The 26915-nt window shown below is 44.2% G+C and overlaps 1 protein-coding gene across 1 annotated transcript; it reads left to right on the plus strand.

Annotated features, from left to right (window-relative positions):
* Positions 1-3753: 3753 nt before the first annotated feature.
* On the plus strand, positions 3754-23480 carry LOC137535473 (zinc finger protein 605-like). Its single transcript, XM_068257305.1, has 3 exons — positions 3754-3833; positions 9337-9810; positions 21452-23480. Exons 2-3 carry the CDS (start codon positions 9384-9386, stop codon positions 23062-23064), a joined length of 2040 nt encoding a protein of 679 aa, XP_068113406.1. The 5' UTR covers positions 3754-3833; positions 9337-9383; the 3' UTR covers positions 23065-23480.
* The last annotated feature ends 3435 nt before the right edge of the window (positions 23481-26915 follow it).

The following is a 26915-nucleotide window of genomic DNA, read 5'->3' on the forward strand; positions in this document are numbered from 1 at the left end:
AGAAATCATTAGATTGTGCAGATTCCTTCTAAAACTGTTGTAAAGTAGGAGGAGCTAGGAAGGTCTCTCAGACAGTACTGTGTGTGAGGGGAATTGCTGTTGCTGAGGTAACCAATACATCTTTTGTGTTGATAGCAGCAGGCTCTAAGGAGGAATTCAGCAGGGAGAGGAGCACCACACAAATCATATCTAGCCTGCACTCTGCAATCATGTCTAGCCTGCAGTTCTACATCTGTAGAACTGCTGTCAAGCACTTCTTAATCTGCGCCAGTTAAGGGATAGATTTGCACTTTTCTTAACTGTAGTGCAGCTCTAGAAATTCATGCTTAATTGCTACTATTACCTAGGATTTAGGGAAGGTTCTTATTATCATGCAGAACTGTTCTCCCTGGTAGTTAGAAAAGATTATGAAGAAAAAACTGTCAGTAATTTGTTGCTAAATCTCCCACATTGTGGCTTCACCTAGCCACAGCGTTGGCACAGCTCCTCCGTAAAGTATCTTACGTTGCTGTGTGCAACTAATGCTGGATACACACCATGCGTTTCCGCGTTCGATGCGGCCGTCGATACGCGTCGATTCGATTATTTCCAACATGTCCGATTCAAGCTTCGATCGATCGTTAGGTCGATTTGCCATACTTTACATGGCATTCGACCTAAAAATCATCAAAATTAATTCGGAAATGTTCGGAAATAATCGAATTGACGCGTATCGACGGCCGCGTGCGACGCGGAAACTCATGGTGTGTATCCAGCATAAGAGCTATGATTACTGAAGGCTGTAATTGCATCTGACTATAAATACTGGATGCAAGCTGTATGTTCACTTTGTGGGTGAATAAACAAACAATCTTCAGTGCTGGTTACCCAATTTATTTGAAGATAACAGTCTGCCAAGTCATACAGATGAGACAGCACACAAAGGATTGCAAGCAAGATAGGTGTGCCATTCAAGAGATACACAAGTAACTGAAGAGCTTCCACAGGGGAGAAAAAGAGTGCTTGTGAAAGCCCATTGGCAATCCATGAATGTAAATGATACAGTTCCTGTGTTTTCAACCATTTGTTGCATTGTACCATATTGGTCATCAATCGAATGATTGAGGCAACTCAGCCCAGGGCCGTAATGCACCCAATCGCAGTGCAGAAGCTCAATATGAGTGATGATAATCCAATATGGAATCACAGGCATACAGTCCAATGTGGAATATAAGACAAGGATATGATCTCACCCATCTCATATAGACATTAAGGATCCGCTGTATTGAGGTAACAGCTGAGTTAGATACACGTGGCAGCAGAAGCAGTAGAGAAATATAAGTCCATATGATAAGGAGCACAGGTGGTCTACAGGTCAACATAGACAGAAGAAATCGGCTGGCTGCAGCATGTGATCAACATGTTTCGCTACACAACGCAGCATTGTCAAGATATGTGCAGCAGTAATGGCTTCCTTCCATTTCTGGGTTGTTATTTCAAATAAATATGGCAGCCTCCATATCCCTCTCACCTCAGTTTCCCTTTAATTTAAGTTCTGGCCATAAGGCCATAGCTCCCAACTTTTTGAGATGAGAAAGAGGGACACTTAAGCCACACCCCTAATCACACCCCTGACACACCCCTAGTCATACATACCATAAAGATTTCATAAGAAAAATATGTTGTTTTATAATTCAAACAACACTGGTCCTCTCTATCCTGGGTAATTTATCTTCATATTAACATTTTAAAATTAGTAATATTTCAATTGAAAGCACGGGAATACAGTTTACAGTCAATCAAACACATGTGTAGTAGAGAAATATATATATTTACATAGAAAGAGGGACAAAGTCCTGAAAGAGGGACAAATGAGGAGGAAAGAGGGACAGAGGGACAGGGCTCCCAAAGAGGGACTGTCCCTCCAAAAGAGGGACAGTAGGGAGCTATGCTTAAGGCTGATAGGTTATTCAGTAGTCATGTGAGCGGCTGCATCAGCAGTGATGTCAGTTCAGCTCACAAGGGGTAATGACAATTGCGGCTGCCACTGATTGATGCTGGAGGGGAGCTCTGAGGGGAGAGTCCGAGGTGATGGGGGGACTGTACCCCCTCCCCGACGATGTGTGGCCATGCTCTTCTCTCATGCTGCGCCTGCGATCCCTCCAGCCTCCCAAAACGGCCCTGAGCGGGCCCGATGGGGGGGGGGGCATCCAAATTTTTGCAGCGGGGCCCGGCGATTTCTAGTTATGCCCCTGTGCACAGTCCAACACATGAAAACGTAATAATCTGTTATTACTCAGCAGTGCATTCCACAGAGCTCTGTTCTTATGGTGTGATGATGCAGCGTGCTGACAATTCATGCTGTGTGACATTTCTCTGCTAGTCAGTGTCAGAATTGTTGGCAGCATTTATTCTTGTTGTCATGGGACAACCTAGCAATCACATGTATATGTAATGCAACATACAATTCTCGTAAAGATAAAAAATAGTTCTGCTCCATGGAGATTATCTGCATGGAGGTTGTATGTTCACTCCATGTTTGCATGGGTTTCCTATGGAGACTGCAGTTTTTCTCCCAAATTAAAAAGGTTCGACAATGGGCACATAAGTCAATGACTGACTATGATAGGGGTTAGATTGTGAGCTCTTCTGATGGGCAGTTAGTCACATGACCATATACACTATATAAAAGTGCTGCAGAAGATGTCAGCACTGTGCAAATACACGATAATGATCAGAATGGTATTGTACACACACAGCACACTGTGCTCACAGTAAGTAATGAAAGTTCATTAAAGTAAAAATCTTGAACACACCAGTGAAGTTACTTCATGTAACTACAAGCAAGAAGTTTTAAATCAGGATGATTTATTTATTTATTGGCTAACTAAAAATGAATAAGAATAAGCAAGCTTTCAGCCTTGCAGCCTTCGTCGGGCTTACATCCTGAGGAAGGCTGCAAGGCCGAAAGCTTGCTTATTTTTATTCAATTTTTAGTTAACCAATAAATGGTATCATCCTGATTTAAAACTTCTTGCTGTTACTGATGGCTAACACGGTACAATACCCTACTGCTGTTCCTGTAACTATGGAGACACATCCATATGATACAGGGCCGGATTTACCATAAGTCACTGTAGGCACGTGCCTACAGGCGCCTGGGGATGGAAAGGCGGCTCACTCCCCTCCCAGAGCATCTCCCTTCTTCCGTATGCAGAGTCCTGATGAGAGTGTAAATGAGAGGTTACTCCCCCTGCCAATGGCAATCCACTGACAAGATCTCCCTTCAGTCACCTTCAGCTACATAATACAGAGGTTCCTCTAGCTACCTAATACTCGGGGCACCTCTAGCTGCTTAATATTGAGGGTACTTCTAGCTACCTAATACTAAGGGGCACCTGTGGCTACCTATGATGGGCAAGAAGAGTAAGGGAGAAGGGACAGCTGGACCAGCCAGCACACTTGCGGTGCAGTTTGGTGGGGGTTTGTAGGTTTGTGGAGGGCTAAGTCTAGGGTGCCAGGACATCTGTGCCTATAGGCTCCTGTGAGGTAAATCCGGGCCTGATATGATATGACAGCTCCACATCTCCAGTCTGGGGACTAATAGTAATAATTATTATAAATATTAATTTATATGATGTGTCTGTAGATGGGGCTGTTGAGCAGCAACAGAAAATAACAGTAACAATAATATTAGAAGCGTGAGTCAAAGAGAATTCACAAAGGCTGCAGTTAGCTTATTCACCACAAGATGGCGATCACACAGACAGGAAGTAAAGAAGACAAAGACCGGAAGTGATATAACAGCAGGAAAACGAGTTGCGGACCTGAAGAGGAGACGTTGTTGAAAGAAGGTAATTGTGTGATTTTTGTTATATGATACCAAATGTATGTTTGTTGGCATTGCAGAAGTTGTAGTATACATTGCTTTGAGGGAGATTAGTACAGACATGGGTATGGGGGAGCAGTGTGGGGAGATTAGCACAGACATAGGTATGGGGGAGCAGTGGGGGATTAGTACAGACATGGGTATGGGGGAGCAGTGGGGGATTAGTACAGACATGGGTATGGGGGAGCAGTGGGGAGATTACTACAGACATGGGTATGGGGAGCAGTGGGGAGATTACTACAGACATGGATATGGGGGAGCAGTGGGGGGATTAGTATAGACATGGGTATGGGGGAGCAGTGGGGGGATTAGTACAGACATGGGTATGGGGGAGCAGTGGGGGGAGATTAGCACAGACATAGGTATGGGGGAGCAGTGGGGGATTAGTACAGACATGGGTATGGGGGAGCAGTGGGGAGATTACTACAGACATGGATATGGGGAGCAGTGGGGAGATTACTACAGACATGGATATGGGGGAGCAGTGGGGGGATTAGTATAGACATGGGTATGGGGGAGCAGTGGGGGGATTAGTACAGACATGGGTATGGGGGAGCAGTGGGGGATTAGTACAGACATGGGTATGGGGAGCAGTGGGGGGATTAGTACAGACATGGGTATGGGGGAGCAGTGGGGGGATTAGTACAGACATGGGTATGGGGAGCAGTGGGGAGATTACTACAGACATGGGTATGGGGGAGCAGTGGGGGATTAGTACAGACACACACAGGTGCGTGCGTGTGTGTGTGTGTGTGGGGGGGGGGGGGGTAGGATGAGGTTAACCTAACATGTCTAACCTGGACTTCAACCACATGTTGGGATGGTACTAAAATCATTAAACTCTTAGGGCCTGTTTCCACTACACGAAGATTGGATGCAGAATGGATGCAGAAAAACTGACTCCAATGCATGCCTATGGGAAAATCTGCATCAGAAAAATTTGCGTTTAGTGGAAACAGGCCCATAGGCATTCATTGGAGTCAGTTTTTCCCAGTACGTCTGCTCAGACAGCACCCCTAATGAGACTTGTCTCCCTCCGAGCAACGGACAGGAAGCTGCAAAAGATTTAAAAAATTTACATAACAGGCGGACATCCGTATAAATAGGCATAGCCTTCCACTCTACCTTCAGTTCTAGTTTCCTGTCCGGACGTGAAGGAGGGAGAGGTCTCAGGGATGCCATCTGGTCAGGCGACTGGGGCTTGCTGCGTGGGCTCCTGGGCAGTCCACTTCAGGGGAGAGCGGTATGGGGTCGCTGGCAGCAGTTAGGAGGCTTCTCCCAGCAAGGCGGCAGATTTATGCATCCAGGACACACGCTCCAGGAGCTTCCGCTCTGAGAACCGGAAGTCGTCACGCGGAAGCGTCCCACGTGACCAGGAAGCGCTACAGCGTCGTCAGCGGCAGGGGCCGCGGCGTGGAGCAGCGCCAGCTGGACGGAATACTTTGATTGGGGTAATTATGCAAATTTACCTTCCCGGCTGATTTATTTTAAAAACCACCTTTTGATCCCATGTCTCAGATGTTGGCTGAGATCATGGAGGACGCTGCAGGACCCTCCACTGCATCATCTGTCTGCGTATAGTGGAAACAGGCCCTTAGGGCCCGTTTCCACTAGAGCGAATCTGCATGCGTTTCCTGCATGCAGATTCGCATAGACAATACAAGTGGATGGGACTTTTTCCACTTGTCAGGATTTCTGAGCGTTTTTCTGTGCAGAAAAAAATCTGCACGGCAGAGCCATCACAATTCGCATTCCGCTCTGCTAGTCGCATGCGGTTTTGGTATGCGAATTTTCATGCGAATTCACATGCGATTTCGCATGGAATCAATGGAAAAGCACAAAGGCACTGCCATAGTTAAATTTGCATACATCGTCTTCCATGCGAATTCGCATGAAAATTCGTATACAACCGCATGCAAAATTTGCATCCAAATGCGAATTTTTACCGCGGCGATTCCCACCGCACAAGTGGAAACGCACCCTAACTCCTCAGTTTATGAAACCACCAAAACCTGGTACCCAAAATTGACTTCTTAGGGCTCGTTTCCACTTGTGTGGTGCGAATCGCTGCGGTAAAAATTTGCATGCGGGTGTATTTTCATGCGAATTTGCATCAATGACGCTGTATGCAAATTTAACCATGGCAGTGCCTGTGTGCTTTTCCATTGATTTCATGCGAATTCGCGTGCAAATTCACATGTAAGTTTGCATACACCCGCGTAACGGTATTCGAATTCTGATGGCTCTGCCATGCGAATTTTTACCGCGGACGAAAATGCTCAGAAAAGCCTCCCCGTGGCGCTCCTGGATGGTGCTAATGTGGCATGAACTAATTCCCGCAGGGCGACCGCTTTGCGGTATTCGTTTTTTGACCCTGCATAGTTTGGCGTGCGAAAGCAAATGCATATTTGCATGAGCATTGCCTCATGAATAGCCAATTGAGCCAGATTTGCAGAGCCAGACTTGCTAGGGTTAAAACTTGGTGTTAGAACACACATAAATTTTCCTCAGGTAAGCAGAAAATGCTCAGAAATCCTGACAAGTGGAAACAGTCCCATCCACTTGTATTGGCTATGCGAATTTGCATGCGGCAAACGCATGCGAATTCGCGATAGTGGAAACTGGCCCTTAGTCTAATACTTACCAGGGCTGTGGAGTTGGTATAAAAATCATCTGACTCCAACTCCTCAGTTTATGAAACCACCAACTCTGACTCCAGGTACCCAAAGTTGCTCCAACTCCTTGACTCTGACTCCACGGCCCTGAGATGCACAGTAATTTACCGCCTGACTCAGCCCAGTTGTTTTCTTATCTCAATCCCATTTTATTTTGATATGCAGAACCTGTTCATTGTTAGATGTTTTTGGCAATATTTTTATAATCATTTGTATGTCTGATTTCATTATGAAATGAATGGTTAATGCATTCCGGTCGTGCCTGTCATCTGAATAACCCAGTAAGAATGCTGCCTTCTGAAGGAATAGTTTACCAGATTGTTAGATTGTGCGATATCAAGGTAACCTTTCTCTAAGGGCCCGTTTCCACTTCTGCGGTGCGAATCGCAAAAAAAATTTGCATGCTAATTTTCAATTTTTTGACGCTGTATGCGAATTTAACCATGGCAGTGCCTGTGTGCTTTTCCATTGACTCCATGCAAATTTGCGTGCGAATTCTGATAGCACTGCCATGCGGATTTTTCACGCGGACGAAAGCGCTCAGAAATCCTGACAAGTGGAAACAGTCCCATCCACTTGTATTGGCTATGCGAATTCGCATGCGGCAAGCGCATGCGAATTTGTGATAGTGGAAACGGACCCTTACAGGAATAGACAGATTCAGGGGCCCTCTCACTCCTGGTCAAAAAAGAGAGGTGGTGGCAGCTGCCTGATCTCTGGACGAGATCACAGGGTGTATAGATTGTACATGCAATCCAAATTGTGTTGTGTATGGACACTCCATCCAATGCAATTTGTTACTCTGTGCACAGTGATAAATGCATTCCAGGGACTCCTAGTGGCTGGGGCTAGAATTGCAGCTGTGCCAGAGGGAACAGGGCTGAGTGGAGTTGTCACAGTCCCGCAGTGGGAGAGGTTGGAGTCTGCAGAAAGATGATGGCTGGTGGGTCACAGCTAGGGGGTGGAGCCAGGTAACAAGGGGCGTGGCTGGTAGGACAGGCAGAGGAGATGGAGGCTGCAGCTGGAGAGGGTTGGGTGGCCTCTGCTGCTTTGTTCCTGGTATTGGCGCTGTCCCAGCTGGGAGGTTTGTTGCTACGGCTCTTGGAGGGTTTGGGGTTAGTAGGTGATGGACAGGTGGGCTCAGGTATGGTCAGGATATAGAGCTGCAGTCCCCTCTGCCTAGTTCATCAGGTGTCAGAGCCATAAGTAATGATAATTTATAGCTAATTAGCTGCAGGCCCCTGCTCCTAGCTCCCTCTGTCTCCAGCTGTTCTCTCCTCACATCCTCATCCATCTACCGCTGCCAGGACTGCTGTAACCTCCCAGGAATGTGTGCATGGAGAGGAGGAGAGAAGCACCAGATGATGAGCAAGACACACTGGAAGAGAGGACTGTGGTACTAAATGTGCAGATACCACCGCTTATGGGAGATTGTCACCCACTAGCAAATGATGGGCCTGATTCATCAAGCAGTGCTGCTAAAGCAGCGCAGCTTAACCAGTTCACCCCCAAGGGTTTTTATCCTAACGGACCAGAGCAAATTTCAGTTGTCAGTGCTCCTCCCTTTTATTCCCTAATAACTTTATTACTACTTATCACAAGAAAATGATCCATACCTCATTTTTTTCGCCACCAATTAGGCTTTCTGTGGATAGTACATTTTGCTAAGAATTTTTTTTATTCTAAATGCGTTTTAATGAGAAAAACAGAAAAAAAAAAGAAAAAAAATCATTATTTCTCAGTTTTCAACCATTATAGTTTTAAAATTAAACATTCTCCTGTGGATAAAACAAACACGTTTTATTTGCCCAGTTGTCCCGATTATTAAACCGTTTAAATTATGTCCCTATCACAATGTATGGCGACAGTATATTATTTTGAAATATAAGTGTTATTTTAACTGTTCTGTTTTTTTTTATTCTGACCATAATTACAAGCCCCTATGTAATAAATTAAATTAAATTTCCCCCCATAAAATATAGATTAACAAAGCTGAGTCCCTAAGGCAACTATTTATTTATTTTTTTTAAGCTGATTTTTTTTTTACAAGTGTTTTTTTTTTTGGGGGGGGGGGGGAGTGGAAGTGTAATTTTATTAATGATCTGTATGTACTTAAATATATGTATTTTGTAGGTGTAATATACTTTTTGGCCACAAGATGGCGCTAGTGAACACTCGTTATAGGAAGTGTTGACTTTTTTTTTTCTTCACTTTATTTAATTGTTACATTTCCTGTTATTGTGAATGGACGTAGCCGCTGTTCGCGGTCACGTCCATTCACTCCAGGCACTGCGATTGGGTAGAGGACCGTTTGGTCTTCTTCCCCAATCACCCAGCACGGGATCCCGACGTAAACAGCGGCGGTAGCGGTGCGCACACGGCGGTAGCAGCGGCGGCAATGCGCGACGTATTAAAACGTCATGTTGCCGTTAATAGTGGTAAGCATGACGTTTTAATACGATAGGGTGTCTGTAAATGGTTAATGAGCCGTGGTGCGCCCTATGCACACCTTACATAGCAGAGCTTGCTGCCATGTAAGGAGTGTGCCTTCTTAGTTATGCGCATTGCTTCTTTAGCAATGCGCGCAACATTAACTGTGGGTGGCCCTGCTTCTGTGACGTATCGCTATCACAATACTTCACTCGCGGCCGCAACTAATTTATTTACATTGCTATGGCTCATTAAGCTGCGCTGCTTTAGCAGCGCTGCTTGATGAATCAAGCTTTATGTTCTTTTCTGTGCTCTGTTTATTACTGCTAATATATTACTGCTATAGTTTGTTATCCTTTTCAGAACTGAGATCTGAGCTCAAAGAGTAAGAGAGGCGCGATCAGCAGTCTATGGAGGAGGGTGATATAATGAGAACAATTAAAGAGGAAGAAGAGACATGTGTGAGGAGTGATCAGCAGTCTGTGGAGGAGGGAGACATGATGAGGACAATTAAAGAGGATGAAGAAGAGACGTATGTGAGGAGTGATCAGCAATCTACAGAGGAGGTTGATATGATGGGGGCAATTAAAGAGGAAGAGGAGGAGACGTATGCGAGGAGTGATCAGCAGTCTGTGGAGGAGGGTGACATGAGGACAATTAAAGAGGATGAAGAAGATATGTATGTGAAGAGCGATCAGCAGTCTATGGAGGAAGGTATAATAATAAGAGTGATTAAAGAAGAAGAGACATATATGAGGAGTGATCAGCAGTCTGCAGATGATTGTGATATGATGGGATCAATTGCAGATGAGGACCCTCTTATAAAGAGTAGAACAGGTGAGTTATCAACATTAAATATTACATATCTTTAGTTGTTATGACAGTGTCACTGCTCACTGACTGGCCATATTAGGGGTTATGCTATCTACTCATGTTATATTTTTGTCAACTAAGACTATCATTCTTAAATGTATATGGTGACAGCTTACTAACAATAACAGTACATACACCCTGAAGGCTTAGGAGTGCCCTGTTCTGTTTTGTCACACATAGTGTTACCGGCCTTCAATAAGCTAATAATGGCCACTGTACATTACTGAACACAGATTGGTCACAGGAGGGGTGACTTAGTGTTACCAGCCTGTAATAAGCTGATAATGGTCACTGTACATTACTGTACACAGCAGGGCTGTGGAGTCGGAGTCGTGGAGTCGGGCAATTTTGGGTGCCTGGGGTCGGGGAAAAAAATGCACCGACTCCTAATGAATTTGTAACTGTAATTAAAATAGAAAATATGATAAAATGTTCTATTTCTCAGATAATAGTCATTAAAAATAATGTATATATACAGTAATAGCTGTGCTTAGTCCACCAAAATGAAATAAACCAATCAAAATTAGTTACTTGTGCTGCTTCAATAAAGCAGTCCCCGTATTTTTAAGGTCAGATATACATATCTGATTGTGACTGTATATATGATGTGTACACAGAAATCTCTTATATATACTAAATAACATCTATGCTGTAAAAATAAAGCCTGATGTGTAGCCGTGTCACTAATAGAGATGGTCAATGAGAAGGAAATAATTCTGCACTGATGCTGATTTATGCAAATGTATGCACTCACTTTGCTGATGAAATCAAATAATTTGATATTTTGTTAAAATTTGGTTTGGTGACTACAAATTAAAGGGTACCTGAGACGGATGAAAAGTAAAGTTTTATACATACCTGGGGCTTCCTCCAGCCCCCTTCAGGCTAATCAGTCCCTCGCTGTCCTCCACCACCCGAATCTTCTGCTATGAGTCCTGGTAATTCAGCCAGTCAGCGCTGTCCGGCCGCATGCCGCTCCCACAGCCAGGAACATTCTGCACCTGCGCAATAGTAGTATGCACATGTGTAGTATGCTCCTGGCGGCGGAGTGTGTGCATGCGCACTACGCCCGACTGGCTCAAGTACCTGGACTCCTAGCAGAAGATCCAGGTGGTGGAGGAGGACAACGAGGGACTGATTATCCTGAAGGCGGCTGGAGGAAGCCCCAGGTATGTATAAAACTTTAATTTCATCTGTCTTGGGTTTACTTTGTTACACAGTAGTACTATACTCTACATATGCACTCCCCACAGAGCTGCAGGGAATCCACTGAGAATGCTGTGCACATTGAACACAGAGGTGTTGTCTGTCACCCATAAACCTTGTTCAGATTGTGCATGAAGAATGTGTAATAGAGGAAGAATCTCCTCATTCCCCTGCAGAGTAACTGCACATCATTCTTACATGTACCCACAGTTACATTGCCTAGGGCCTGATAGATGTCCTTTGTTCCGGTCTGTACCTTTTACAAGTACTCTTACCAAGGACTAGTTTTAGTCTAAAGGGAATAAATATAGTAGTCTACATATCCTTCTCACTTCAGTTGTCTTGTAAAATTCCTAAGTGTTGGCAGTTAAGAGACGAATTTCATGTTACATACTTTTAATCAACAAAATTGTAATATGCAAATTAGAGGAGTCGGAGTCGAGGAGTCGGAGTCGGTGGAATCCTAAACTGAGGAGTCGGAGTCGGTGGATTTTTGGACTGACTCCACAGCCCTGGTACACAGATTGGTCACAGTAGGGGTGACTTAGTGTTACCGGCCTGTAATAAGCTGATAATGGTCACTGTACATTACTGTACACAGATTGGTCACAGTAGGGGTGACTTAGTGTTACCAGCCTGCAATAAGCTTATAATGGCCACTGTACATTACTGTACACAGATTGGTCACAGGAGGGGTAACTTAATGTTAAAGAGACACTGAAGCGAAAAAAAAATATGATATAATGAATTGGTTGTGTACTATGAATAATTACTAGAAGATTAGCAGCAAAGAAAATATTCTCATATTTTTATTTTCAGGTATATAGTGTTTTTTCTAACATTGCATCATTCACTAATATGTGCAGATTACACAACACTCAGCATTCAAAATGATTCTTTCAGAGCAGTCTGTGAACTAATGACCTCTCCTCTGGCAGAGAAAAAGAAAACAGTTGAGATAATAAAAGTCAGAAGACAGCCCTCTCCACGACTTTCAAAGTCATAGCGCTTAATGGTTTTATTGCATAGAGATAACAACTGGAGTTTCTTAACTCTTCCTGTACTGGAAACAATTAGACTGATGTATCTGATCTTAATGTTTTATTTCTTAGCTGTACTACGCATACAAATCATAATATCATAAATTTTTTTCCGCTTCAGTGTCTCTTTAATGGCCTGTAATAAGCTGATAATGGTCACTGTACATTACTGTACACAGATTGGTCACAGTAGGGAGTGACTTAGTGTTACTGGCCTGTAATAAGCTGATGGTCACTGTACATTACTGTACACAGATTGGTCACAGATGGGTGACTTAGTGTTACCGGCCTGTAATAAGCTGATAATGGTCACTATACATTACTGTACACAGATTGGTCACAGTAGGGGTGACTTAGTGTTACTGGCCTGTAATAAGCTGATAATGGCCACTATACATTACTGTACACAGATTGGTTACAGTAGGGGTGACTTAGTGTTACCGGCCTGTAATAAGCTGATAATGGTCACTGTACATTACTGTGCACACATTGGTCTCAGTAGGGGTGACTTAGTGTTTCCAGCCTGTAATAAGCTGATAATGGTTACTGTACACAGATTGGCCACAGTAGGGAGTGACTTAGTGTTACTGGCCTGTAATAAGCTGATGGTCACTGTACATTACTGTAAACAGATTGGTCACAGGGGTGACTTAGTGTTACCGGCCAGTAATAAGCTGATAATGGTTACTGTACACAGATTGGTCACAGTAGGGGTGACTTAGTGGTACTGGCCTGTAATAAGCTGATAATGGTCACTGTGCATTACTGTACACAGATTGGTCACAGTAGGGGTGACTTAGTGTTACGGGCCTGTAATAAGCTGATAATGGTCACTGTACATTACTGCACACAGATTGGTCACAGTAGGGGTGACTTAGTGTTACCGGCCTGTAATAAGCTGATAATGGTCACTGTACATTACTGTACACCGATTGGTCACAGTAGGGGTGACTTAGTGTTACCGGCCTGCAATAAGCTGATAATGGTCACTGTACATTACTGTACACAGATTGGTCACAGGAGGGGTGACTTAGTGTTACCAGCCTGTAATAAGCTGATAATGGTCACTATACATTACAGTACACAGATTGGTCACAGTAGTGGTGACTTAGTGTTACCAGCCTGTAATAAGCTGATAATGGTCACTGTACATTACTGTACACAGATTGGTTACAGTAGGGGTGACTTAGTGTTACCGGCCTGTAATAAGCTGATAATGGTCACTGTACATTACTGTGCACACATTGGTCTCAGTAGGGGTGACTTAGTGTTACCGGCCTGTAATAAGCTGATAATGGTCACTGTACATTACTGTGCACACATTGGTCTCAGTAGGGGTGACTTAGTGTTTCCAGCCTGTAATAAGCTGATAATGGTTACTGTACACAGATTGGTCACAGTAGGGAGTGACTTAGTGTTACCGGCCTGGAATAAGCTGATAATGGTCAGTGTACATTACTGTACACAGATTGGTCACAGTAGGGAGTGACTTAGTGTTACCGGCCTGTAATAAGCTGATAATGGTCACTGTACATTACTGTACACAGATTGGTCACAGTAGGGGTGACTTAGTGTTACCGGCCTGTAATAAGCTGATAATGGTCACTATACATTACTGTACACAGATTGGTCACAGGAGGGGTGACTTAGTGTTACTGGCCTGTAATAAGCTGATAATAGTCACTGTACATTAGTGTACACAGATTGGTCACAGGAGGGGTGACTTAGTGTTACCAGCCTGTAATAAGCTGATAATGGTCACTATACATTACAGTACACAGATTGGTCACAGTAGGGGTGACTTAGTGTTACCAGCCTGTAATAAGCTGATAATGGTCACTGTACATTACTGTAAACAAACAATAGTAGCATAGGGAGCCTCTGTTAATAATGAAAAAGGCACTTTATTGTTAAATACGAACAACCCAGAATCCCTCCCCTTTAAAACCACCTAAAAAGGCTGTAACATTGAGGTCTAGGGCCTAGCTAAAGGAGTGCACTCCTAATGTCAGTTTTTATATTGATATTTTCTTCAGGGCCCCCTTTAATTAGGTAGCAATGTCTGTATGTCTTGCCTCAAATTGTTAATGTCAAGCGACAATAGCTTATCCTCCAAACAGCCAGTTAGTATGCACAGTATAAGCAAGCAGTTATGGTAGTAGCAATAGCTCTGTTTCCGATAGCTAAATGGAAAAAAGGAATGAATAGATGTGGTAACTGTGATATTTGCCCCTATGTAAAAAAAGGTGACAACTTCTATAATCAGGAAAAGACGGAATGTTTCCGTATAAATGATTATATTTCATGTTCAACCGAAAGAGTCATTTACCAGCTACGTTGCAGCTGCAACAAAATCTATATTGGAAAAACCCACAGATTATTAAGAAAAAGGATACAAGAGCACATTAACAACATCTTAATTAACGAAGAAAAAAGTCCAGTAGCAATGCACTTTCAAAAGGAACACAATTCAGATCCTAGTCATTTAAAAGTGATGGGTATCTACAAACTTAATATAAGTCCACGGAGGGGCGACTATGATCAGGAGCTCCTTAAAAAGGAATCCTATTGGATATACAAATGTAATGCTATGCAGCCAAATGGACTAAATAGCGACATGAATTTAAAAGTATTCTTATGATCTGCCACTGGAGGGAGTAAGGATACTCTAATTCCAACCCAGCTTGCTTTTAATTGATCTTTCTACGCTCACAGACCTCCGCTCATGCGCATAAAAGAGAGGGAAGGGCTGTGACGTCACGTCTGATGAAACCCGGAAGTGGGTGAAACGCGTCACGTGGGCTGCCGCCCTGCGACTACGTTAACCTCACAGCTACCTCACAGCCTCCGCTCACTCCCCGACTAAGAAGACCGCTAGCCGCACGGTGGACTGGAGACGCTTCACAAGAGGGCGCGCAGGGAACCCGGCTAACAAACTGGCCAGTGCCAGCAGTACCCGCCCCCAACGGAATGCGGAATAACTCCCTCACGGGCACGTGAGTCTGGATGAATGTTAAACCAGAGACTGGTGCAGACGGGTATGCCTTTGGCATAAGCGGCCATGCATGCAATGAGGCATGCAATGAGTACCAGAGGCATAGTCGACATATGACAACACAACCAGCTATCGGAAACAGAGCTATTGCTACTACCATAACTGCTTGCTTATACTGTGCATACTAACTGGCTGTTTGGAGGATAAGCTATTGTCGCTTGACATTAACAATTTGAGGCAAGACATACAGACATTTGCTACCTAATTAAAGGGGGCCCTGAAGAAAATATCAATATAAAAACTGACATTAGGAGTGCACTCCTTTAGCTAGGCCCTAGACCTCAATGTTACAGCCTTTTTAGGTGGTTTTAAAGGGGAGGGATTCTGGGTTGTTCCTATTTAACAATAAAGTGCCTTTTTCATTATTAACAGAGGCTCCCTATGCTACTATTGTTTGTTCTATAATTTTATATAGGTGAGACTTAGCATAAATTTAGGTTGATATCCCGCTTGTTGTATATGGACTACTGTAAACAGATTGGTCACAGTAGGGGTGACTTAGTGTTACCGGCCTGCAATAAGCTAATAATGGTCACTGTACATTACTGTACACAGATTGGTCACAGTAGGGAGTGACTTAGTGTTACTGGCCTTTAATAAGCTGATAATGGTTACTGTGCATTACTGTACGCAGATTGGTCACAGTAGGGAGTGACTTAGTGTTACTGGCCTTTAATAAGCTGATAATGGTCACTGTACATTACTGTACACAGATTGGTCACTGTAGGGGTGACTTAGTGTTACTGGCCTGTAGTAAACTGATAATGGTCACTGTACATTACTGTACACAGATTGGTCACAGTAGGGGTGACTTAGTGTTACTGGCCTGTAATAAGCTGATAATGGTTACTGTGCATTACTGTACGCAGATTGGTCACAGTAGGGAGTGACTTAGTGTTACCGGCCTGTAATAAGCTGATAATGGTCACTGTACATTACTGTACACAGATTGGTCAGAGTAGGGGTGACTTAGTGTTACCGGCCTGTAATAAGCTGATAATGGTCACTGTATATTACCGTACACAGATTGGTCACAGTAGGGGTGACTTAGTGTTACTGGCCTGTAATAAGCTGATAATGGTCATTGTCAGGGTCGGATTTAACATAAGGCACTGTAGACACCTGCCTACAGGCGCCTGATTTTAGAAAGGCGGCTCACTCCACTCCCCTAGTTTCTCCCTCCTTCCCTATGTAGAGTCCTGAGTGGAGTGTGAATGAGAGGTTACTCACCCAGCTCGACATTCTACTGAAAAGATCTCTCTTCATCCTGGGGCACCACTAGCTACTTAGAACTGACAGAACCTCTGGCTACCTAATACTAAGGGGCACCTGTAGCTACCTATGGCTGGCAGGGGTAGTAAGGGAGAAGTGACAGCTGGGAGAGCCAGCACACTTGCAGTGCAGTTTGCTGGGAGTTTGTAGGTCCATATAGGGCAAGTCTAAGGTGCCAGGACCTCTGTGCCTATAGGCTTCTGTGAGGTAAATCCAGGCCTGGCCACTGTACAGTAGGGGTGACTTAGTGTTATTTGACCTGTAATAAGCTGACAATGGTCACTGTACATTACTGTACACAGATTGGTCACAGTAGGAGTGACTTAGTGTTACTGGCCTGTGATAAGCTGATAATGGTCACTGTACATTACTGTACACAGATTGGTCACAGTAGGGGGTGACTTAGTGTTACTGGCCTGTAATAAGCTGATAATGGTCACTGTACATTACTGTACGCAGATTGGTCACAGTAAGGGTGACTTAGTGTTATTTGGCCTGTAATAAGCTGATAATGGTCACTGTACATTACTGTACACAGATTGGTCACAGTAGGGGTAACTTAGTGTTACTGGCCTGTAATAAGCTGATAATGGTCACTGTACATTACTGTACACAGATTGGTCACAGTAGGGGTGACTTAGTGTTACTGGCCTGTAATAAGCTGATAATGGTCACTGTACATTACTGTACACAGATTGGTCACAGTAGGGGTGACTTGGTGTTACCAGCCTGTAATAAGCTGATAATGGTCACTGTACATTACTGTACACAGATTGGTCACAGTAGGGGTGACTTAGTGTTATTTGGCCTGTAATAAGCTGATAATGGTCACTGTACATTACTGTACACAGATTGGTCATAGTAGGGTGACTTAGTGTTACCGGCCTGTAATAAGCTGATAATGGTCACTGTACATTACTGTACACAGATTGGTCACAGTAGAGGGTGACTTAGTGTTACTGGCCTGTAATAAGCTGATAATGGTCACTGTACATTACTGTACACAGATTGGCCACAGTAGGGAGTGACTTAGTGTTACCGGCCTGTAATAAGCTGATAATGGTCACTGTACATTAATGTACACAGATTGGTCACAGTAGGGGTGACTTAGTGTTACCGGCCTGTAATAAGCTGACAATGGTCACTGTACATTACTGTACACAGATTGGTCACAGTAGGGGTGACTTAGTGTTATTTGGCCTGTAATAAGCTGATAATGGTCACTGTACATTACTGTACACAGATTGGTCACAGTAGGGGTGACTTAGTGTTACTGGCCTGTAATAAGCTGATAATGGTCACAGTACATTGCTATACACAGATTGGTCACAGTAGGGGTGACTTAGTGTTACTGGCCTGTAATAAGCTGATAATGGTCACTGTACATTACTGTACACAGATTGGTCACAGTAGGGGTGACTTAGTGTTACTGGCCTGTAATAAGCTGATAATGGTCATTGTACATTACTGTACGCAGATTGGTCACAGTAGGGGTGACTTAGTGTTACTGGCCTGTAATAAGCTGATAATGGTCACTGTACATTACTGTATGCAGATTGGTCACAGTAGGGGGTACTTAGTGTTACTGGCCTGTAATAAGCTGATAATGGTCACTGTACATTACTGTACACAGATTGGTCACAGTAGGGGTGACTTAGTGTTACTGGCCTGTAATAAGCTGATAATGGTCACTGTACATTACTGTACACAGATTGGTCACAGTAGGGGGTACTTAGTGTTACTGGCCTGTAATAAGCTGATAATGGTCACTGTACATTACTGTACACAGATTGGTCACAGTAGGGGTGACTTAGTGTTACTGGCCTTTAATAAGCTGATAATGGTCACTGTACATTACTGTACACAGATTGGTCACAGTAGGGGGTACTTAGTGTTACTGGCCTGTAATAAGCTGATAATGGTCACTGTACATTACTGTACACAGATTGGGCACAGTAGGGGTGACTTAGTGTTACTGGCCTGTAATAAGCTGATAATGGTCACTATACATTACTGTACACAGATTGGTCACAGTAGGGGTGACTTAGTGTTACTGGCCTGTAATAAGCTGATAATGGTCACTATACATTACAGTACACAGATTGGTCACAGTAGGGGTGACTTAGTGTTACTGGCCTGTAATAAGCTGATAATGGTCACTGTACATTACTGTACACAGATTGGTCACAGTAGGGGGTGACTTAGTGTTACCGGCCTGTAATAAGCTGATAATGGTCCCTGTACATTACTGTACACAGATTGGTCACAGTAGGGGTGACTTAGTGTTACCGGCCTGTAATATGCTGATAATGGTCACTGTACATTACTGTACACAGATTGGTCACAGTAGGGGTGAATTAGTGTTACTGACCTGTAATAAGCTGATAATGGTTGCTGTACATTACTGTACACAGATTGGTCACAGTAGGTGGTGAGTTAGTGTTACTGGCCTGTAATAAGCTGATAATGGTCACTGTACATTACTGTACACAGATTGGTCACAGTAGGGGTGAATTAGTGTTACCGGCCTGTAATAAGCTGTTAGTGGTCACTGTATATTACTATATACAGATTTGTTAGAGGGGATAGACCAATAGACATGCCCCTGTGATCGGAGAGAGATCTGTTGGCCCGCCATAAACTGCCCTTCGATTCCTGATCAATTTTACCGTGAAATATTTCAGGAATCTTCCTCGCCGCCCTGGCCGGTCATTAATAAGTAAGTAGCATATGCTGCAGTACACTCTATAGGCCCTCACATCTATAGGATTCACAGCAGCATTGAAAAGAAGATGTATGGCAGCTACAGCCCCATGGTTCATGTAGTGGCCTTTCAGAAACCGACTAGCAATTGACTTTATAATGTGCACTGCATGTGGTGACTGTAGTTGTCAGTGTCAGGCTTTTACCTCACTGTGTGAAACGCATCAGACATTTCCTGTGGGAGGGGTTATAAAGGTGTATGTATTTTCTGTGGGAGGGGTTATAAAGGTGTATGTATTTTCTGTGGGAGGGGTTATAAAGGTGTATGTATTTCCTGTGGGAGGGGTTATAAACATGTGTGTATTTTCTGTGGGAGGGGTTATAAAAGTGTATGTATTTCCTGTGGGAGGGGTTATAAAGGTGTATGTATTTCCTGTGGGAGGGGTTATAAACATGTATGTATTTCCTGTGGAAGGGGTTATAAACGTGTATATATTTCCTGTTTGTACATGTCAGGGTCAGGCTATAACTAAATGCACATCGCTGTGTGAGACATATCGGCCATTTCAGTCTGTCCTGTTTTGACCATTTTAATAAAGTGTGGATTACCAAGAGGAAAAGCTCATTTTCCCGGCAACATTGTGGTGAATGGGGGTAGGAGTGGTGCTAACTTGCTTTACACAGAGGTTGCTAGGCTACCAGCTGATGTTTTATGTTAATGGTGTAAAACAGAAGACAGATCCATGTGGTCAGTAAGGCGTAGTGGCTTACATGGCGTCTATATGTAAAATCAGTGCTGCTGCTTCTCTTGGGAGTTTTTGATCCCTATGACCAACTTTAGAGGGGGCTGATGTGTGTAATACTCCAGCAAAGGACAACTGAAGTGAGAAGAATAGGGAGGCTACCATCTTTATTTCCTTTTAAACCATACCGGTTGCCTGGCAGCCCTGCTGATCTGTTTGGCTGCAGTAGTGTCTGAATGACACAAGCATTTAACTAATATTGTCAGATCTGACCGTAATGTCAGAAACAAAAGATCTGCTGCATGCTTGTTCAGGATCTATGGCTAAAAGTATTAGAGGCAGAGGATCAGCAAGACAACCAGGCAATTGGTATTGCTTAAAATAAAATAAATGTCAGCCTCCATATACCTCTCCCTTCAAGTATCCTGTAACAGAAAACACACTGCTGACTATTCCAGATAGATTCTCTGCTCTGCATGGCCTGACCTATATTCATCATGGAATATTATGTTAGTGGCTTGTATAATTGTGGCTGGATAGTGTAATGGTTAAGGGCTCTGCCTCTGACACAGGCGACCTGGGTTCGAATCTCTGCTCTGCCTGTTCAGTAAGCCAGCACCTATTCAGTATGGGACCTTAGGCAAGTCTCCCTAACACTGCTACTGCCTATAGAGCATGCCCTAGTGGCTGCAGCTCTGGCGCTTTGAGTCCGCCAGGAGAAAAGCGCGATATAAATGTTATTTGTCTAGTCTTATTTGTCAAGCTGCTGCAGCAAGACTTTCATTAGGAATACCAGCCGTGTTGTTTGGCCTCGCTCTCCCTGACCTCCCCACACTGTAATCTTGGATTGCAGGTTACTATTACAGTAATGCACTTTCTCCAACTAGAGCAGACATAGCCCCGCCCCCTTGTCATAGCCTCTGAAGAAGCGCTTGTGTGTGAAACTGCCGTCAGGCTCCCAGCAACCAGCACCCACCATTATCCACCCCCGCACCGGTACGTGTTTAGTCTCTTCTTATGGACTGTGAGGTGATGTAACACACAGCCTACTTGTCTGCACATTGCCAAATAAAGGAAGTTGGTATAATCTTCAATTGTGACAGCACCAATCTAGCTTGACGTGCAGCGATCAACCCTGGAGTGCACAGGGTGTTACATCAAATAGGATAGCAGGATCCGCACCGTCTAAAATCAAAATTTATTTGAACATTTTAAAATCCATAACAGGCAGTACTGAGTGTGAGCCGGGTCACCATGACGCACGGCGTTTCAGAATCTAGCTCTTTCCTCAGATGGCTGTAGCACACACTCACCCACTCTGAGTGTGTGCTACAGCCATCTGAGGAAAGAGCTAGATTCTGAAACGCCGTGCGTCATGGTGACCCGGCTCACACTCAGTACTGCCTGTTACGGATTTTAAAATGTTCAAATAAATTTTGATTTTAGACGGTGCGGATCCTGCTATCCTATTTGAAGTAAAGGAAGTTGTACAGCAGTGCCGACCATCCTCTTTCCTTTCACCCCTGATAGTTGTTCCTCCCCTCAGAATTATCTAACAGGAAGTGATGATGTTTCTCTATTTGCAGGGCGGAGTCCCGGCATCAGGAACCTCTCAGAGACTCGTCTCTCTGTATCCACAGACTGTACAACGGATGATGATGACATTGGACAAGAGTCTCCCACAGATATCCTGGTTATATCAAATATTCCCCCAGACTTCCCTCACCTGTATAACTCTGAGGGGCCTCATACCAGCTCTCCCCCTGCTGGAGGGTCTTATTCCTGTTCCACGTGTGGGAAATGTTTTGGTTGGAAATCACAGCTAATCACACATGAGAGATCTCACACCGGTGAAAAGCCCTTTTCATGTGCTGAGTGTGGGAAATGTTTTGGATATAAATCACTGCTTGTCACACATGAGAGATCTCACACGGGTGAGAAGCCCTATTCATGTGCTGAGTGTGGGAAATGTTTTAGGCAAAAAATACAGCTTGTCAATCATGAGAGATCTCACACTGGTGAGAAGCCCTATTCATGTGTCGAGTGTGGGAAATGTTTTAGAGCTAAAGGAAACCTTGTCAAACATGCAATATCTCACACTAGTGAAAAGCCTTATTCATGTGCTGAGTGTGGGAAATGTTTTCGGTGTAGAGCAAATCTTGTCATACATGAGAGATCTCACACTGGTGAGAAGCCATATTCATGTGCTGAGTGTGGGAAATGTTTTGGGCATAAATCAAGTCTTGTCAAACATGAGAGATCTCACACTGGTGAGAAGCCATATTCATGTGCTGACTGTGGAAAGTGTTTTGGGCATAAATCAAGCTTTATCAGACACAAGAGAGCTCACACTGCTGAGAATTCATATTCATGTGCCGAGTGTGGGAAATGTTTTGGGTTTAAATCACATCTTGTCACTCATGAGAAATCTCACATTGGCGAGAAGCCTTTTTCATGTGCTGAGTGTGGGAAATGTTTTCGGAATAAACAAAATCTTGTCAGCCACGAGAGATCTCACACTGGTGAGAAGCCTTTTTCATGTGCTGAGTGTGGAAAATGTTTTCGGTATAGACAAAATCTTGACACACATGAGAGATCTCACAATGGTGAGAAACCATATTCATGTGCTGAGTGTGGGAAATGTTTCTCACAGAAAGCAAACCTTCTCACACATGAGAGATCTCACACCGGTGAAAAGCCCTTTTCATGTGCTGAGTGTGGGAAATGTTTTGGATATAAATCACTGCTTGTCACACATGAGAGATCTCACACTGGTGAGAAGCCCTATTCATGTGCTGAGTGTGGGAAATGTTTTACAGGAAAATCAAACCTTGTCAAACATAAGCAGATATCTCACATTGGTGAAAAGCCCTATTCATGTGCTGAGTGTGGGAAATGTTTCTCAAAGAAATCAAACCTTCTTACACACGAGAGATTTCACACTGGCGAGAAGCCCTATTCATGTGCTATGTGTGGGAAATGTTTTTCACAGAAATCACAGCTTACTGTACACATGAGATCTCATACTGGTGAGAAGCCCTATTCATGTGGTGAGTGTGGGAAATGTTTTGGGTATAAATCACAACTTGTCACACATGAGAGATCTCACACTGTTCAGGAGCTTTATTCATGTGCAGAGTGTGGTAAATGTTTTACACAGAAATCAAACCTTGTCACACATGAGATTTCACACTGGTGAAAAGCTCTATTCATGTGCAGAGTGTGGGAAATGTATTTGAAGAAAGTCACTGCTTATCAGACACTTGTGTTACGTGCGGGAAAAGTCTAGGCTATAAGTGTTCTGATGCACTGTCTTTTTTTTTTTTTTTTTTTTTCCACAATGATTCTTATTTACAAAGTATCCCGAGGACTCGTTCATGTTGCTCAGTGCATTGGTTTTGTAAAGTTTCAGTCCCTCAAATGAGGTGACTTAATGTGATAAACATGGGTACTTATATCATTAAAGCAGCAAGGACTGCTATACTATACCAGGAAAAAGTAACAACATACATATATAAGATTAATATTTCCTCTACTTGTATAACATGTATTGTACTGCCCACATTTTGATTTCAGTGAATGTTATATAGCAAATAAAGAGAATTCTGTTCCTGACACTTGCCGTCTTGATTCCCTCTGATCGAAGACAATATTGATGTAATTTCCTCCCTTACTCTTTTTTTGTCCTCTTAGAAATGGCACTGTCACATCTAACTTGCTTTGTAAACACGTGAGCACAGCACAGATTGTATTTCAGGAGCTTCTGCTGAGTGGTGAGGTGTATTTCCTTTCACAGCCTCCTGTCACACTGAAATGTCAATTAGTGAGGAGCAGCAGGGGAGGACTGGGACCTTTTGGACTGGGTGGAAAACACAACCTAGAGGCCCTTTTGCAGCAGCCCCAGCCCAAATGCATATCTTTCTTGTATGTAAATATATTCACTGTATCATGCATGACAGGAGGGTGGACACTTGGAGACAGCTGAGTCCTGATTGATGCTTAGCGTGCGCAATGGGGGCACAGCTTGTACTCGTACTGGCAAATTCAGGCCAAAGTTACCAATTAACGGAGCCACCAGTGGGACCAAGAGAGGAGCCAGGAGGACGCTGGGGGACCTTGTGGCCTAAGGTGGGCTGGAGAAAGTCCATGGTAAGTGCAAATTGTAATTTTAAAACCCACAGTAGGATCAGCCACACTATGCCAGGGATAAAAACCACATATATAAGTAAATAAATACTTGATCTACTTACATAACACATGTATTGTACTGTCCACGCTTTGATTTCAGTGAATGTTATATTGTAAATGAAGAGAATTCTGTTCCTGGTGGGGGCCATGTCTTTTGCCCACAGTTTAGGCTAAAGCCTTATCTCATTTCTGCCCTTTACTTTTTTTTTTTTTTTTTCTCCTCCAATCACTGAGTCACCCCTTGCTTGTAAACAAAAGTGAGCAGGGGATCGTGTTTCAGGTAAGCATCTAGGCAGGGGACTATCATCTGATGGGGATAAGCTGCTGACAGTGGGTGGGGCAGCACTATCATCTGATGGGGATAAGCTGCTGGCAGTGGGTGGGGCAGCACTATCATCTGGTGGGGATCAGCTGCTGGCAGTGGGTGGGGCAGCACTATCATCTGATGAGGATAAGCTGCTGGCAGTGGGTGGGGCAGCACTATCATCTGATGGGGATAAGCTGCTGGCAGTGGGTGAGGCAGCACTATCATCTGATGGGGATAAGCTGCTGGCAGTGGGTGGGGCAGCACTATCATCTGATGGGGGTAAGCTGCTGGCAGTGGGTGAGGCAGCACTATCATCTGATGGGGATAAGCTGCTGGCAGTGGGTGGGGTAGCACTATCATCTGATGGGGATGAGCTGCTGGCAGTGGGTGGGGCAGCACTATCATCTGATGGGGATAAGCTGCTGGCAGCGGGAGGGGCAGCACTATCATCTGATGGGGATGAGCTGCTGGCAACGGGAGGGGCAGCACTATGTTGGTTGGTGCGCACAAGATACAAGTTATGTAAGTGGTTTCCTGTGGGGTCGGTCACGTCATGGAGTTGGTTATGCACTGTGCTGTATGTGTGTAGCCTTTACACCACAAAACAGATGACAAGGGAAGAACTATATCTAGTATACTACTAGTATACTACTATACATTATGGTCTAGACTCTAGACCAGGGGTCCCCAAACATTTTGGGCCGAGGGCCGGGTCAACATACTTCAGACTGCTTGGGGGGCCGGAGTATACATAAAATGAAGCATACTCAGGTGACAACGTGCAGTGGACAGCGAATTACTGCTTTCTGACTTCCATGTGAATGGGTAGTGCCAGGGGCGGACTGACAACTCACGGGGCCCCCGGGCAATAGGAGATTATGGGGCCCCGTACCAGTGTTGCCCACATTTTGTTATTTTTTTTACAGAGTAAGATATATACTGTATATAATAATTTACTGACAACAGATATTTTATACAGATAAAAAAATAAAAATGGGTGTGGTCACGCAACAGAATGTGGGTGTGGTCATGGGTGGGGCAAAATATACATGACCTTAGCAGTGGTGTAAAAGGTGGTGTAAAAGGTCTGCCAGGGGAAGTTTGAGTCTGCCTTAGTGTTTCCCCCCAAAACACATGTAATCTGACAGCATTTCACCAAAAATCCACGCCATTTGGCAGAAGTTCCTTTAAATTACAGATAATATGGCAATCATTCCCCCAAAATAGACGTAATCTGGCAGCAGCAGTTTCCCTAACATACACATAATTTGGCAGTGGTTGCCCAAAATATGCATAATCTGGCAGCGGATCACCCAAAATACATGTAATCTTGCAGCAGTGGTTTCCCCAAAATACACATAATCTGGAAGCAGTGGTTCCACCAACAGACACAATCTGACAGCGGTTCCCCAAAAATACACAATCTGGCAGCTGTTCCCCAAAATACACTTAATCTGGCATCAGTGGTTCCCCAAAAATAGTTAATCTGGCAGCAGTTCCCCTAAAATAGGTGCCCTCAGTATAGGTAACAGGTCTAACGGTATCCCCAATGGAAGTAACCAGGTGTACTGGTGTTCCCAGTACAGGTATCCAGGTCTATAGGTGTCCCTAGTATAAGTAGCCAGGTCTATAGGTGTCCCCAGAATAGATAACCAGGTCTATAGGTGTCCCCAGTTTAGATAGCCAGGTCTATAGGTGTCCCCAGAATAGGTAGCCAAGATTATAGGTGTCCCCAGAATAGGTGGTAAGGTCTATGGATGTCCCCAGTATAGACAGCCAGGTCTATAGGTGTCTCCAGTATAGATAGCCAGGTCTATAGGTGTTGCCATCATATGTAGCCAGGTCTATAGGTGTAACCAGTATAAGTAGCCAGGTCTATAGGTGTCCCCAGAATAGATTACCAGGTCGATAGGTGTCCCCAGTTTAGATAGCCAGGTCTATAGGTGTCCACAGAATAGGTAGCTAAGACTATAGGTGTCCCCAGAATAGGTAGCCAGGTCTATGGGTGTCCCCAGTACAGATAGCGAGGTCTATAGGTGTCTCCAGTATAGATAGCAAGGTCTATAGGTGTCCCCAGTATATGCAGCCAAGTCTATAGGCATTCCCACCATATGTAGCCAGGTGTATAGGTGTTCCCAGTATATGTAGCAAGGTGTATAGGTGTCTCCAGTATAGCCAGGTCTATAGGTGTCCCCAGTATGTAGCTAGGTCTATAGGAGTCCCCGTATGTAGCAAGGTGTATAGGTGTCCCCCAGGAGGGGAGGAGCGCAGTGAAGGGGGTGGTGTGCACAGCGTGGGGAAGGGGGGAAGTCTCCCCCCCCCCCCCTCTCTCACCTTGGGGCCCCCCTTCCTGGCTCTCCCCTTCAGTATTTTTAAATCTCGGCGAGTAACAGCAGGCGGAGACTTACCGCTGTTCTTCCAGCCGCCGGATGGAGCTCTACTCTGTGCACGGCTAGTCTGGTCTACTCAAGACCAGACTAGTGGCACACAGAGCAGAGCGTCCCTTGCGGCTGGAAGAACGGCAGTAAGTCTCCGCCCGCTGTTAGTCGCCGAGA

Source organism: Hyperolius riggenbachi, chromosome 10 (assembly GCF_040937935.1).
Source record: "Hyperolius riggenbachi isolate aHypRig1 chromosome 10, aHypRig1.pri, whole genome shotgun sequence".
NCBI classification, from domain to species: Eukaryota; Metazoa; Chordata; class Amphibia; order Anura; family Hyperoliidae; genus Hyperolius; species Hyperolius riggenbachi.

Bases quoted from the DNA above. Each gene is read 5' to 3' on its own strand.
- LOC137535473 (XM_068257305.1), top strand. From the start codon at position 9,384: ATGGAGGAGGGTGATATAATGAGAACAATTAAAGAGGAAGAAGAGACA. The intron at 9,811-21,451 runs GTGAGTTATCAA...CTCTATTTGCAG, and splicing joins TCTTATAAAGAGTAGAACAG to GGCGGAGTCCCGGCATCAGG.